The following is a 14,529-nucleotide window of genomic DNA, read 5'->3' as shown; positions in this document are numbered from 1 at the left end:
ACATTGAAAAATAAATTAGGGTAGGCAGTTAGGTAGTCTTTTTTGTGTGGACATTTAAATGAAGCATTTATCAGAAAACTAACAACATTTTCATCCTAAATTAAACTTCAATCATAATTACAACCCATTAATTGTTTATTTTCTTCCTTTTTAAATTAGTTTTGGAGTTTATCACTAATTTATGTTCCTTTCAAATACAGAGTTGGCAGAAATAAAATAGGCTTTGTCCAGTAACTAGAACCACACATATTCTGCTGTTTAGTCTTATTTTAAAATATTTACGATAAATGAGCTTTGACAATCTGATGATGATACATACATACATACATATATATATATATATATATATATATATATATATATATATATATATATATATATATATATATATAGGTTACATGACAAGACACATTCTGAATTATTGTTCGGGGAAAAAATACAGTATCATTAGTGGGACTCCAAGTTTTAGAGCTGGGACTGCAACTTATTCCAAGGATGGATTCCTGGACTGCAGCTTTCAAAATGATATGTAGAACCCTGATGGTGATATGACCATCCATTCAAAAAGATTTATAGTGACAAGAAGATTTTCATGATGGATGCTGCCATATTTGACATCAGATTGGTGCCAGAATAAAATAATTTCTGAGGTTGAAAGGTGTTGGGTGTAACTAATGATAAGAATATCTTAATATCATCAGTAGTGTATACTGCTTTCACGAATAACAGGATCATAGTTTCTACTACTGAAGCAAATGAGTAAAATGCCTTGCCAAATGACAGACCATGATAGCTGACATGTGCCAATTCAATAGTGGGTTTTTAAACCACACCCTTTCAGTTGTGAGCCTGGTATGCTAACTATGGAGCCAGGTGTCTCCTTAAGATTCCACAGAAAATTCATAGCATTGAGAGCACATATTACATCTTTCTTAATTTTTGTCAATCTGACATGTAACTCTAAAAAAGGTCCACGGGGGCCAACCTGAACATTAAATTGATTTTGTTATGACAAACAATTATACTGAAGTTTATTAAAATTTACCAAATAGTGCTCATGACAAAAGGTGGAAAACAGAAGATGAATTGATACAAATGAAATCCCTCTCAACACTTCCACAGAAAATAAAATATCTTTGAAGAAAATCATCTTCATATTTGTCAAATGAATATAAGATTAGTAAATAAAAGAAAATCTTTTTTTTTTTAAATCCTGCAATGGCCATTTATGTTCACTGTGTGCCATGAAATCTCAACTAAGAATGTGTCCAATGCTGTTGACAATCTTTTAGCAACTTAATTCCAAATTCAAACAGCATCACTGAATGGCCAACAGTGTCATCACATGTAATACTGACTAGATAGCAATGTGATTTATCAATCCCGTAATTATACTTTATAATGAATGTGTTGTTGTGCAGATGACTGTTGGCTTAAAAGAATGTTACAATCAATTAAAGTAACAAAAGCAAAAAAGAAATTTACAAGAAGCATTCTGCAAGCTATTAAGAATTTCCACTACTTAGGACCTGCAAAGGACTTTGATGTGGGTAAGTAATAAATTAATAAATAACCTTTATTTCAAATCCCTGAGAGTAATAGCTATAGTATGTATACAAGAAGGTAATATGGACAGAAGGATGAACAGGGACACAAACTATAAAAAGTCTAAAAATAGATCTAACAAGAATTGTGACAGTTCATGTTACATTCATATTCCTCGTCTAAAAAACAAAATTCCAATAGCAGTCATTTTTAAAATGTGAAAATGCATGCCAGACTGTAGATAAAACTACGTGTATACAGTATCCTATGTCAAACAAAAAGATACCACAACACCCCCACCCCACCCCCTTAATTTTAGTACTATAGACTAGTAACAGGTTCACATACATTATGATACCCTACATGAATCTGACGTTCTATACTTTAAAAGAAACGCCGTAGAATAAAAAATTTCCCCGATAATGCACAAGACACTACAGCATCATATTAAACGAAAAAGACAAAATAAACATTGCAGTATTTTATGCATTATCAGATTTTTTTTTAATAACTATTCTTGGGCCATTTTAACGATAGAACGTCAGAATGATGTGCATAATACCTGCAGTCGTGTGTCCCGAAATGGTGGCAAACACTATCAATCTTGTTAACCATGTTATGTAAACCATGGCAGTTCCGAGCTGAATTCTAGCGGCATAACATCAAATGGAATGGGGCCGTGTCAGAACTACTGCCCTCTCAGACATTCTCTATTCTTCTTTCTTTCATTGTTCGTAAACACTGATAGTCTCGTACTTCAAGCAACAGCACGAGAACTGGAAATGCTCTTTTTCTAAACATAGTCCCAGAGAATGTCGGTTCCGGAAATGCATCCGGTAAGTCGCAGACCTAGGAAAGAGAACTGTACGTTTAAGGTTTAAGGTCATTAAATTGACAATCAAACAATCTTCATATATTAAGTATCAACTACACGAAATAAATATTCAAATACCAACATATTTAACGCGTACGCATGCATTCTGACAAAACTTCTCCCAGTCTTTAACAAAGAAATCGGGCGTAGCATTATTGTATCATCAAGGTACGAGGTTATATGTACTATACAGACTGAGGTTGACATTTGTTTTGGCTAATTAATTTACAGGATGCTGTCCCTTGAACGCACTTATTGAGGAAATATACACTTTACTGCAGGAAAGAACAGCAATCAATTATACAGTTCCGCACTAAGTATCAATCACCCAAAATTGCAGCACATGGTCTTTTTTCAACAAAACAAAACAAAAAGGAAGAAGTTTTAGATGAGGTCCGTTTCATTTCATCACATTTATGTCCCACTGAGGTAAGTTATTCTTTCTGTGGTGATTATCTGTATCTAGAGGATGATCGACCATGATGTGTTGATGTTGAATTTTGGGATAGGGACATATCGTCCATCAGTATCAACATAGATTTGGGGAATTAATTTATCGGACTATGCCTAGCCCGGATCGAGCAAATATTAAAATAAGAAATTAATGGATGGAATAAGCGGAGATCTGAGTAGAGATATACAATAGAGCAGCACGATCTCCCGGCATACAGAATATAACTATTTCATTAATCAGATAAACAATAAAAGTTGTGCAATACCAATTGTAAGATAGGCCTCTACCAGAAAAATAAATTAACTCCGAGTTCTAAGATGTAATTAGCAGTTAAGTATTACGATACGACAAAATTGTATCACGAAATTGAGCGAGCGTTTTGAACTGTAATTGTCAAGCATGTTTTCATAACCTGATAACTGGTTGTTGGTCACTCTCCAGAATCTGGGGTCGACTTGTACAAGAACATTCTCGTTCCATCTGGCCTACTCATGTATCGCCGCCGCTTGTCAGCTGGGGTCGACTTGTACAAGAACATTCTCGTTCCATCTGGCCTACTCATGTATCGCCGCCGTTAGTGGTCTCTCTCATTCGTCCAGTCTCTTAGACTGGTCGTCCACTCTTATGTTCAGTCGTTCACTCTCATACCTGTCATGGAAGCTATTTCCCTTTTAACATACAATAAATGCAGCGTAAGTCTCTGTTCGTTGGTTTGCTTTCTGAACAGAACATACATCCCACTCTCTGATACCCGCAGAATAGCCATTATCAAATTTTACGTAATACATTTCAGTGCTAATTGTCATCAGGTCATAGCATTGCATTCAGCACAAACAAATGCACTATTTGTCTACATTCTCTCTTTCCATATAAAATTAACAGAGTACAGGAAATAAATGTATTTCTCCAAAAGAACTAGTTACATTACTAATAATCGATAGCATAGTCTGCTCTCACTTAACGACAAATTCAGTCCTTGCAATGCGAACTATTAATCGTCATCTTGAAATAAATGTTAGACACATACGGTTACCAATATATAACCGTATAGCCCCACAATGCTGCTCAAATGTTAAATATGCCCAATTCATAGGTAACAAAAAGAATTCACATTATAATTAAACAAAAATATCAAACAAAATTTACTCCTTAGCTTAACTACAGTATTGCTAAGTAACAATCCCCAATTGATTCATCTTTGTTTTAAACTTGTAGGCTAGGACGGGCAAATATTAGGAGAGACCTTGACAATGCAAATGTCGCTACTCGCCAGTGACTTGTTCAAACTCTGTAAATTCACTGTATGCCAACACGGTCCATACATATTTATATTCGAAGGCTTTATCAACATGGATTCTTTTCAATCCGAGGTGGGTGACAAACGGCATGTATGAGATATTAAATATCCACTGACGACATCGCTCATTACAATGTCGCTTTAGTCTTGTCATCATTTGCTCATATATGGATGGTGACGGATGTAAAATATCTTCAAGTGACTCCAGAATATCTTCATATATTCCATTGGTTTGGTTTGCAATGACACTCTCTTGGGTACCCGCAATCGCCTCTTGCAAGAGTCCACAAAAGTCACATCAGTTGCCATCGTGGTTATCTTAGCATCTTTGACGCATTTGGCTTTCTTAGCAAAGGACAATGATCTTCTTCTATTCCCATATATTTCAGCCGCTGTTAACATGTTTTGTTTTACATCTGTTGCGGTTCTTGGGTCTTGGCTACAACCTCTGTTGTTATTTTGATTAGAGCTGCAAACGTTTGCTTGAAGTCCTCTCAGGTCTTCCTGTGTGGAATGTCGCTACTGTAACATATCTTTGACACGTGTTGTGGCCAGCCATAACATTATGAATAGGTGTTCACGAACAGCTTTTCCGCGACGCTCCACATACTCTGCCATGACATAACTGGCAAGCTTTTACATTATATATATATATATATATCATTGCCTTTAAATACTTTTGTCAAAACCGGCTCGATATTTTCCTGAAGTTCTAGTTAAGTGAATATCCTAACGAGGAAATTATACGGGTCCTCTGTGCTCTTCGTTAATATATTCCGGAATACCGTGAGTGGTCGAAGCCATCCCAGGTCAAATTAACCTTTGCAAGGCCATGAGCGTAATTTGCCACGAAATATAATTAGCATGTTTCATTTGTCACGGATCACATTAGTCACGTGTGCGTATCATTCTGTCGCAAGGATCGCGACTGTGTTTTAATATTGACCTCGGAAGAAATATTCCTACGGGTTTTGTCTTGATGTCTAAGCTCTATATCATGGTACACGACATTGTCAAGGTGGCCAACGGCAGGGACTTCATCCGTTGTAGAAAATAAATAAACGGTGAATTCCTTCCGTAAAACTCCTGAGCACATCATATCATGGTTGGTCTCACGTTAACCATCTCATAATTAGATTAAAAAACAGTTGGATTTTCCCGGATCAAGCCTGACGAACGATTAACGGAAATTAAGTTTGGAAACATGATCCCATGCTCTGATGGTTTGGGCATTTCCAGCACAGCGAAGTCATTGACGGTGAAATCAGCTTTCCTCGTTCGTTATGTCATGCTAAACATCAATTGTTGTATAACACAATCATGCCTTCATATTGTGTGCGATGCGCATGAAATGTCGTAACGCAAATCCAACTAGTGTTCTAGTAGATCCGCGATGACTGAAAATTGCATTAGATGTAGAACAAAGAAGTTAACGTTTGTCGGACCTTCCAGGTCCATCGTTGGAAGCGAACGCGTCTCAGGCTCAATGTCTTTAAAATGTAAGCGATGATATCGCTGCTGAGTTAACAAAACTGCTTTGAAAACTATGAAGCAAATACTCTTGTGCAAAACATATCCCTGGATACAGCTCATGCTCAAAGCTCAAAGCATCAAACGGTACCCGCGCACAACAACGTGCTGATAAAGATATCGTCCATGACTTGAACGCCGTTAATTCTACATTCGGAAAAAAGATTCGCCAGATGAATCATCAAAAGAAGTACGAAGGCTAAGATTCCACTTGGCAGTACATGAGAACCGCTTATGGTCGCTAATGCGCCACTTGATGTACAAAGTCCACTCACATGTTGTATCATAAACAAAAAAGCTTGAAACAATCTGCGATATACTATGCTTGAGCGCTGTGGAAAAATTCACTTACCCGCACGAAGAAATATAACCGTTTTAGATATTACTAGCAGAGACAAGGAAGCGGAACCGTTGCGATTCAGCAAGTGTCACAGATGTGCTTAACGTATTTGCAAACAATCGCCGCTCGCATGGTCATGGCTGTTGCATGTGCCTCAAGGCAAAAAATTTCTCGGAGCCATTGTTGCATTGTTAACAAGACAATGTGCGGGTTGGTGTTGGACATGTTAACATACATCGTGACTAGTCTATTGTAGAATGATTTAACTGTACACTTATGAAAAGATGATTCTTCATTGATGCAAGAATTATTCATCGTGAAGTGAAATCTCGCGAGTGGGTGTCGCTACTCTCATCAACCATAGAAACATTACATACTAAAAGCAACACGCGTAATTCGTTTACAACTGTTGAGGCGATTCGACAGAACACATTCACCGATACGTACAAAATGATTAAACAACTATCTCTGTCAGACCCATTAGGAAATAATTTCGTTCGGTAGCTTACGAACCGAGAGTTAGAAGGATTGCATCGCCATGCACCTGATTCGGTATGCTCCGTCGATGTATTCAGAATCTCGGTAACGAATGACTTTCCGAGGCTACCAACACGACACCATTTGGCACCTACGGATGAACAAGCGACGAAGCCACCAAGTAGAGCTCTGTGTGTGTGTGTGTGTGTGTGTGTGTGTGAAGCAAACATATCGTGCCGGTTATCCTTTTCCACAATCACGTGTTAAACTCCTATCACATATCGTGCCGGATATATTGATTTTTGCACAATCACGCGTTGAGCACATTTTGTGGGAGCCACCAACCTCGATTAAATATATTTTGGAGCATGTTGCTGGCGTGAAGATAATTGTGTAGCTGTTTGGAACAGAGGGTCCGTATCAATCCACTAGCGGATTGTTGGCTCTTGCGTAGCTATTATTCGCCATAGAAATCCCGCCATAGGTATCACGTTCAATAAACAGCTATGGCTAAATGTCCGTTAACAACTCCGTATCAACTTAGGCCCGCCCATATGAATTTTTGTCTTCAAAAAGTAGGGATAGTTCAAGCGCATAAAACCATTGTCCCGACCATACACAATAACAGCGATACTAGGGTCAAATTATTTTTGAGTAACTCTTTAGTAACTTGTACAAGAAGTTCTGTGTTGTCAAACTTAAGTTCGCCAACGTGTTAATTGTATTTTTTAGGTTTTGTATTTATGATCGCTCCCGTAATAAAACGCGGAAAAGGGCGACCATTCAAAATATTGGTTGTCCTTTTGTTCACATTGATCACTGCTCGCCGCGAAACATACTTTGGTGTTACAAAATATATCGACCCGCAGATGGTAGTAACGTGAAAATATGCAGTTGAAATTACATCCAACAGCATAGATGGCGAAAGTACCTTTTTTGCTAGAACCTTATTTTTGAAAAATAAAGCTTCCTACGAAAACGAAACAAAATAAGGCCAATACGTCAAAACCGAGGCCTCTAACTTACTCCTAATTTCTCTAATTGGGTGTTTTATTTCTCGATTGTGTTTTCCAAATTTGTGCTTACCTGTCGGGACACTCTTTTGTGGTCGCATTCTCTTTACTGAAGTTTTTATCCAAAGATTGTATCAATACCTATACGATATCGCGATCGAGGATCGTGAACATTTATTGTTATAAATCCGTGTGGAGTAGATTGTGCTTTTGAAAAGAAGTTTTTGAACTTAATCATATCCATGTCCCCACAAAACCAAGTCTGATGAATATTCTCAGAGTATGTGTATCGACTCCATTAAACACGACTAAAATATTACAATTATCTCTGATCACTTTAGGTATTTGTGTATATCGCCGAGTAACAAATCACACCAGTATTTGTTATGTCTGCCTCGAACAAATATTCCAGCTGGATTTGATTGTTTGTCCAGCATTACACCATTACACCATCGTATACTACAAAATTATTAATAAATCCATGGAGGTCATCTACAGATGGGGCTTCATTTATATCGGTGATAAAATTAATAATATCATTGCCGTCCTCGTCCAACAATTTTGCGTTTTCATTAAAATCTTAAATCATGCACATCATTACATCTCTGATCATCAACCGACGAGCTATTAAATACAACTTATCCCATTTGAGCCATCACTTTATCATATTAAGTAATAACTGCGTCTTACCAGACCCAGATGGACCTATTATTATCATTCTGATGGAATTTGGTAATGCTGAAATATGTTTGACTGCCGCTTGCTTTCGTGTCGCTGAGAAATCAATGACATCCATAGTGTACAAATATGAAATTATTTCACGCATTATTTCACATTGAATTTTATGTATGTAGGTGTTAATACAACTTTATCAAAATTCCGAAATAATTCGATCACACGAGTTGTTTTACCAGAACTCCAGGCCCATTGAGATAAACTGTTTAATGTCTAGCTACAGGATCAAATACAGATGGCGCTGATGACAATTTCGATATTTTATATTTTTGGTAATAAATATCCTAAATTTTAACGTCGGCGGATTCATGATAATGGAATATATTTTCTTGTTTTATTCTCTATTCACCCCATGATGCATAAGTGCCGATATGTAGTTGTTTTATAGCAATCCTGTACTTGTATTGATATAAAATAAATCCGTAGAGACTCTGACAGCAAAATCAGAAACTTTATTTATCATCGATAATAGATTGAAGATCTTAAACGAGTAACTTGCGGTGACTCACCTTCAGTATAACTCACAATTGTACCTAATTTAGTTCCATTCGGCAAAAAAACTGTTTCTCGACTTATAAACGTATTTCTATTCGTTGTATCAGCAATTGTAAAATCTAGTTCAGCATCATCCATAATCAATCTTGTATACTGTCGTTTATGATCATATGATCCTCCTTAGGTGAATTTACCGATTATTTTTCTGCCAAGATCTTTTGTGATTTTATTCTCAAAATCAGTTATATCAGGATTTTCATTATCAGAATGTTTCTTTTGTTGGTGTAACCAAATTTCTTTTTGCGGACGATATGATAAAATTGTTTCACTTACTTTTAACAATATGAGTATTGTTACATCGAGTACATATTTTAATAATACTGTTGGTGCCCACATTTTTTTCTTAAAAATGTTTGCCAAACCAGACATAACAAATCGGATGAAGATTTTCGGCAAACTTAAATGACTCCATACAAGCGAATCCAGACAAATAAAAATCCAGTAATGGTCCGTTGATCGATAATTTGGTCATCTTGTGTGTTGGATGCCCAAATCGCTCAAAATAAATAGAACACTCTTCCATTCCAAGAAAACATCCGGGATAACATGCAACCATATCAACCGAAATAACATCTCTATAATCGTATCTAGTATTCCATAATCCACCGTGTCCTTATTCGAAACAACTCGATATTATATCATTCAGAAATTCAAACATCGTAGTCTTCCAAATTTTTTTTTCTCTCAGGCAAAATGAGCTGCGACTGATGGAATTGTCAAACAATTAAACTTTTCATGTATGACATCGCCATGGGTATATTTTGACGCAAGATTATTTTAATTTTTAGATGAAGAAATTCCGTTCGATAAATCTCACCATTAGGTCTTCCAAACTGGTCAAATCTGCTTTTTTTCTTCGATGCAGATACTTCAGTCAGGCCTTACCAGATCAGTATCATCTTCAGAGCTTTGAAACAGCCACACAGATACAGGATCACTTCCTTATCTGATTAATAAAATCAATATATCACCGTAATAAAATTTAACAATTCCATTTTCTAGAAATTTTGTTACTGCATTAGTCCACGCATGTGCATTATGATCAATAATTTCGATCGAAGCTCCTATCGATTTATACTTTGATTCGTACAAAATCTCTGTTCTTACTATTATTGGGAATTTTAATTTCTTTCCTTATTCAGCAACATCGTTTATTATAGCTGCTTTATCCTTGACTGATTCAGCCCACTTGTTTATTTTTTCACGTCGTTGATCTGTAAGTTTAGTTCCAGCCTCAAAATAATCATGATAGAACAGTTATTTGATTAATCTGAAGGTTTTATCGTTGGTGTGACAAGTATATAAGTGCTATAACTTTTCATTATTGCTGAACGGAGATAACTATGTCAAGCTAAACTCTCTCCGGTTGGGTATTAGAGTAATTAAATAGTTATTACGATTGTTACTGCGTAATGGACCTCACCGATTTATTTATTTGCTTGTGTTATTGTAGACTAATTATACAAATATACTATAAATTAACCATCTGCATGATAATTAACACAACCTAGTCTAACAAAATATTTCACTTACCTCTGTTTACTCAAGAATGCACTTCCAGAAGGATTAAGCAGAATGATTATATGCCTTTTATAGTCCACGTGAGCAATTCTGAAATGGCGGGGGATTTATAAAATTAACTCGCTACTACGTATTTCTGTTTGGAGATTTCCAAGAATAACTTAATCACGTGATTTTCTAGAATATGCTGGAATGACGTGGAGATTTCCAGAATAACTTCAGTTTAAGTATTTATGTTTGGGGATTTAAAAAAATAACTCAAATCACGTGATTTTCTAGAAAATTCTGGAATGAAATGACGGGGGAATTTACAGAATTGCTCTGCCATGGACTATAAAATGCACAAAATCGCACTTCCCAGTCAGTCTGGAAGTGCATTCTGGAGTGAACAGAGGTAAGTGAAATATTTGTCTAGTAATCTAGAGGCTGTGTTTGCTCTATATTACAAAATTGTATTATGTCGTCTTGGAGATGAATACAATATATATACATATATATATATATATATATATATATATATATATATATATATATATATATATATATATATATATATATATATATATATATATATATATATATATATATATTGTATGTCCATATATATATTTTCATTAATTTAGTACTATTTAGTACTATTTACCCCATTAAAATCATCAAATCAAAGTGATTTTCATTATTTTAGTTCTATTTCCCCATAAATTAACGAAAAATCAGTATTTGAAAAAATTCTGTTACAAATGTATATTTGTTTATGAAATTATTATTATACAATTTTGTTCGATGAGATTATTTTGATTTATCCCATCTTATTAAAATTGTTTCATAATTTAAATATGCCCATGAAATCCTTAAGATTTTGCGTAGAGATTTATATTCAAAATTTCATTTCGCAAATCAAGTAACTGTCCGCATTCGTCAGTAAGGTTGAAATATATCCTTGATATTAGCGGATTATGACAACGTAGATAAACACGATTAATCGGTTTATGTACGATCAAATATGCAGTTGGTACTTGAGGCGTGAATGTATACAGAATATATCCTTGCTGATCCTGACTAGATTTTTCAAGATCTATTTTTTAGCTGCCATCAATTGCATCACATACAAGATTGACTGCGATTGTTGATGTGATATTTAAAATTCCTGGTGACATATGTCTGGCACCACCGTATGGATCCTTATTATGTTTAAGAATATTTGATGGTGGGGTTATTTTTCTCCATGCATCAACTATTTGTGGAAGATGTTCGTTGATAATATCATTGACCCGTATTTTAGTTCGTCTGAAATAAATCCTGTAGTTAAAAAGGTTGCTAGATCTGATTCGGTTATTTTATAATGATTGAGAATTATTTCTTTTATAACTAAATGATTTTTTCTGGTGATGTGATTCTTGGATTACGTTTTTAATATTAACAGTTGCTTGATTAATATACTCGAAGTCTGATGTAATTTGATTTAAATGTTGTGTTGCTACAACGATTTTCTTTTTTAAATTGTCATTAGGAAACTCCGAAATATAACTTTTAAATAGCCGTTCTAGTGCTGCTGATATATTGCATGTTCATCTTTTATTTTACTAGATAATCATTTAAATATTCTTGCATGAACAGCATGAATATCATTTTCAACACATCTGACTAAAGAAACAGGATAGAGATGCTGAAAATCAGGGTGTAATGGAGATTCTTCTTTTCGATATTGTGGTTCATTTATATAAAAAAAATTCTTTAATAGAGAAATCATCTCGTTGAGGTTCTGGCGGTCTTCTATACTCTGGTACTATTTCAGGCCACCCTAACACACTTCTGATTGATGATTGATAAATATCTACAACATAATCTATCGCAGATGATAAAGTTGGTTCGTGAACGGTGATAGCTATTTTTAATTCTTTTCCTCTTATAGATTTGTTTCTGCGCTGAAATTCACATTGGTTTGTTGGATTTGATAATTTCCTGGGTAAATTCTGACAACGTACCAATCACGAATTCCATCATCTTTACTTTTATTTGCAAATACAAGCGAATTATTTGCTGGTAATCCACAAAATGATTTTGATTTGATATTTGGCCTGCTGTAATATACTCGTAATTGTGCTAGCGCAATATCTTTCGCTGAAATAGCAGCTGGAAAGCTAACATTAAATTCTGGATTAGATGAGATCATTAATATCATCGTTGTTTTTGACGGAGTTGTATTAACAACAATCTGTTGTAGGAACTCGTTCGGAGATGACATTATTGTTATTATTATTTAAATCCTGATTTTCTAAATGAGGCGCGGATTCTGTCAAAGTGATTACTTCTTTGTAGATTCTAATAATCTCCGTGAACTCAAAATCTGATATTTTTCCCTCACTAAGACTTGTTGATAATAACGAGGATAGTTTGGAGTATGCTAGCCTCGCTGTGTGCAATTTTATTATATAATCGTGCAATGTTGTGTTTGTGCACGTGCATATATTTTTGCGATGACATTAAGAATACCGGCCAGTTTCAGACCTTTTCCGTACCAATGATGGGTTCCTGGGATTCTTAGACCCCTTCCCCTTTTTTTTAAATCATTGTCCTGTAGCTTTCTTCAATGAAATACCAACAGCACCAAGTGCAGCTGATTTTGTAATAGCTGGGGCTGCAGCGGCTATTAACGCTGGTATAGCTGCAAGAAGTGGAAATATATCATCTGTTTTTAATCGAGTCTTTAACCGCACCAGAAGAAAGATTGAGTTTAACGCCTGTTTTTGAGTGTTTGGCGCTATTGAAATGCATGACTTGACGTTATGACATTGATAGCTGAATTTGATTGAAGCTTTTTAATCTGACCAGGAGTCAGAGTAATGCTAACATTATGATATGACATTATAAATATCGTAAGTGATTTAATTACATATTTTCTACTGGAGCATCAATAACTGTCATTCGTCCACCAACACCTTCAAGTAGTAATTGCTTTATCGTTGAGTATAACTGCAATTGCTCTGTAATTAACACCACCAGGGTTTACACGAGCTTTAAAATGAATATCAACGACAGATTGTTTAAATAATTATATATGCTCCAGAGAAAAGTAATAGATAGGGATACAGTGTTACGGTGTTAAAATCTAACTATGATATTTGCAAACCAGTATCTATATTTTGATCACGTCCCATAAACGTCATTAAACGATGATATGCACGCGCTAAATGATTGAGATCAAAATTTAACCATATATTTTCTTGATGTCCGTTTGTCCTTAAAGAAACTTTACTAACATTAAACTTATAAAATATCTTATGGTTATGTGTTTGTGGTTTACTCGTGCAGCATCTTTTAAAAAATAAATATATGTCGTGGTGCAGAAACTCTTTGATGTGATGCTATATGCCATGTAAATAAACCATTAACATTACTTTAAACGCTGTCTGTTGTCATTGTCAACTATGATAACAATGATTTTCCATCTGAATTCAGAAAAGTAATTAATTTTTCTTCTTCAGCAAGCGATGGGGTCATTACTGGCATCCACAACGAATGTCTTGTTATTAGTACTTTACAAGCATCACCGATAGGACGCCAGAGTGCATCATCATCAGTAGCTTTTCTCACAAGTACAATTGTATGTTTTGCCCCAAAAATCTTCTACGATCATCCATTAACATTGATTTACGTGCAGCAAATCATAAGTTAAATTATGTATTAGCACCAGGAACCACCGGCCACACATCAGCGTCATCGTTGTCGGCAAAGTTTCTTGCTCGTCTTATATTAAACTTATAGGTTACTGCATTTGCTTGTGAAAATATGAACGAGTTTTTCGGATGGAAATACTGCACGACTTAGGAGTGCAATATATCCATCCGACAAAACGAGCTCATATTTTCCCATAGAAATGCAGTAACCTTTTTATTATATGCTCATTTTTTAAATATTCTACTTAAGGCTTAATTATGTAAATAAAAATACACTACAAGAAACAAAGTAACTGAATGTATGCCATATTCCATCTAAATACACAAGCGCAGATTCATCATTACACAATAACAACAGTGTTAATACTCCGCACAGATAAACATAACTTTCAAAAGGAAATGAAGTTTTGATCTACTTAAATTTGAAATTTGGAGTCATAATATGAATGAATGCGCATTGCAACAACTTTTTCACTGATGTGGAATAAATAGATTTTTGCATTTTTTGTCG

The 14,529-nt window shown here is 35.2% G+C and overlaps 1 protein-coding gene across 1 annotated transcript in view; it reads right to left on the bottom strand.

The window, feature by feature from the left end:
* LOC149802054 (chondroitin sulfate proteoglycan 4-like) overlaps positions 1-2,311 on the bottom strand; it is a 58,582-nt gene extending 56,271 nt beyond the window's left edge. The window contains exon 1 of the mRNA XM_089956458.1: positions 2,108-2,311. Within this exon, the coding sequence (XP_089812584.1) occupies positions 2,108-2,174 (67 nt within the window). The 5' untranslated portion in view covers positions 2,175-2,311. The remainder of the gene's footprint in view (positions 1-2,107) is intronic.
* Positions 2,312-14,529: the final 12,218 nt, after the last annotated feature.

Source organism: Sinohyriopsis cumingii, chromosome 4 (assembly GCF_028554795.1).
Source record: "Sinohyriopsis cumingii isolate HCF-2022 chromosome 4, ASM2855479v2, whole genome shotgun sequence".
Taxonomy (NCBI): Eukaryota; Metazoa; Mollusca; class Bivalvia; order Unionida; family Unionidae; genus Sinohyriopsis; species Sinohyriopsis cumingii.
The sequence above is the reverse complement of the archived record's forward strand: the minus strand, read 5'-3'. Positions and strand labels throughout refer to the sequence as shown.